We start from the raw sequence: 1,076 nt of genomic DNA on the forward strand, positions 1-1,076 counted from the left end.
TGGCACAAGTATACATATGTAACAAACCTGCACGTTATGCACATGTACCCTAGACCTTAAAGTATAATAATAATAATAAAAAAAAGTCCATTTGCCTCAAAGAAACAAAAACTTTGTTTCTGCTCAGTAAACCAGCCTTGCCATGCAAAAACAACAACAACAACAACAAAACATGGTTTTAAAAAATGTTCACTGGGGTTGGGTATTTTTGCCATAGTTCTTTGCTTTGATTCTTGGGTAGATGCTGAATCTCCCAAATTTGGTTTCTCATCTGTAAAATAAAGCCACTATCACTTGTCTTGTGGCATTGTAAAGATTAAATGAGCTCATGTATGCATACTGCTCAGTAAATAGGAACCATTGTTAGTGCTACTTTTGTATTTTTTATGTTTATGGTGAAGTCTGATGTTTTTCCATATTTAGGAAGAGAAAATCTTGCATCACTTGAAATGTTTGAATTAAATAATCCATGCTAGTTCTTGGGGTAAAAATAGTTAACTGGGCTCTTGTGAGGTAACAATTACAATTTAAGTAGGAATTTACAAATGTTAATCATTAATAGTTTAATATTACTTTTCATTTCAGGAGTGGACGCTTCTCTTGTGAGCCAGCTGGAGGTCTTACCTCTTTGACTGAACCACCCAAGGGACCTGGCTTTGGTGTACAAGCAGGCCTTTAATTTATATTGAACTGTAAATATGTCACTAGAGAAATAAAATATGGACTTCCAAGCTACATAAACTTTTTATATTTGTTTATTCTGCTCTGTGTATATCCTCGTGGTAACCTTAGCAACTTGCAGCTCTAAGTATTATATCATAATGACAGAGGACCATTTGAAAGTCTTCTATGATTGTGAGACCTCAAGTGCACTGTAGGTTTAAGGAGGATATGGTAATTGTCTCTAGTCTCTAGAAACATTACCTTTTTTTTTTTTTTTTTTGAGACGGAGTCTCGCACTGTCGCCCAGGCTGGAGTGCGGTGGCACCATCTCGGCTCACTGCGAGCTCCGCCTCCCAGGTAGAAGCGATTCCCCTGCCTCAGGCTCCCGAGTAGCTGTTGATTACAGGCGTCTG

General features: G+C 37.7%; 2 protein-coding genes across 4 annotated transcripts in view; both read left to right on the top strand.

Annotated features, from left to right (window-relative positions):
* NDUFV2 (NADH dehydrogenase (ubiquinone) flavoprotein 2, 24kDa) overlaps positions 1-736 on the top strand; it is a 43,498-nt gene extending 42,762 nt beyond the window's left edge. For both annotated transcript variants that reach the window (XM_011936604.1, XM_011936603.1), the window contains one exon: positions 586-736. In XM_011936604.1, the coding sequence (XP_011791994.1) occupies positions 586-679 (94 nt within the window). In that variant the 3' untranslated portion in view covers positions 680-736. The remainder of the gene's footprint in view (positions 1-585) is intronic.
* ANKRD12 (ankyrin repeat domain 12) overlaps positions 1-1,076 on the top strand; it is a 141,154-nt gene that overhangs the window by 2,319 nt on the left and 137,759 nt on the right. The window lies entirely within an intron of this gene.

This window comes from Colobus angolensis, unplaced genomic scaffold (assembly GCF_000951035.1).
Source record: "Colobus angolensis palliatus isolate OR3802 unplaced genomic scaffold, Cang.pa_1.0 Scaffold155, whole genome shotgun sequence".
In the NCBI taxonomy this organism is placed as follows: domain Eukaryota; kingdom Metazoa; phylum Chordata; class Mammalia; order Primates; family Cercopithecidae; genus Colobus; species Colobus angolensis.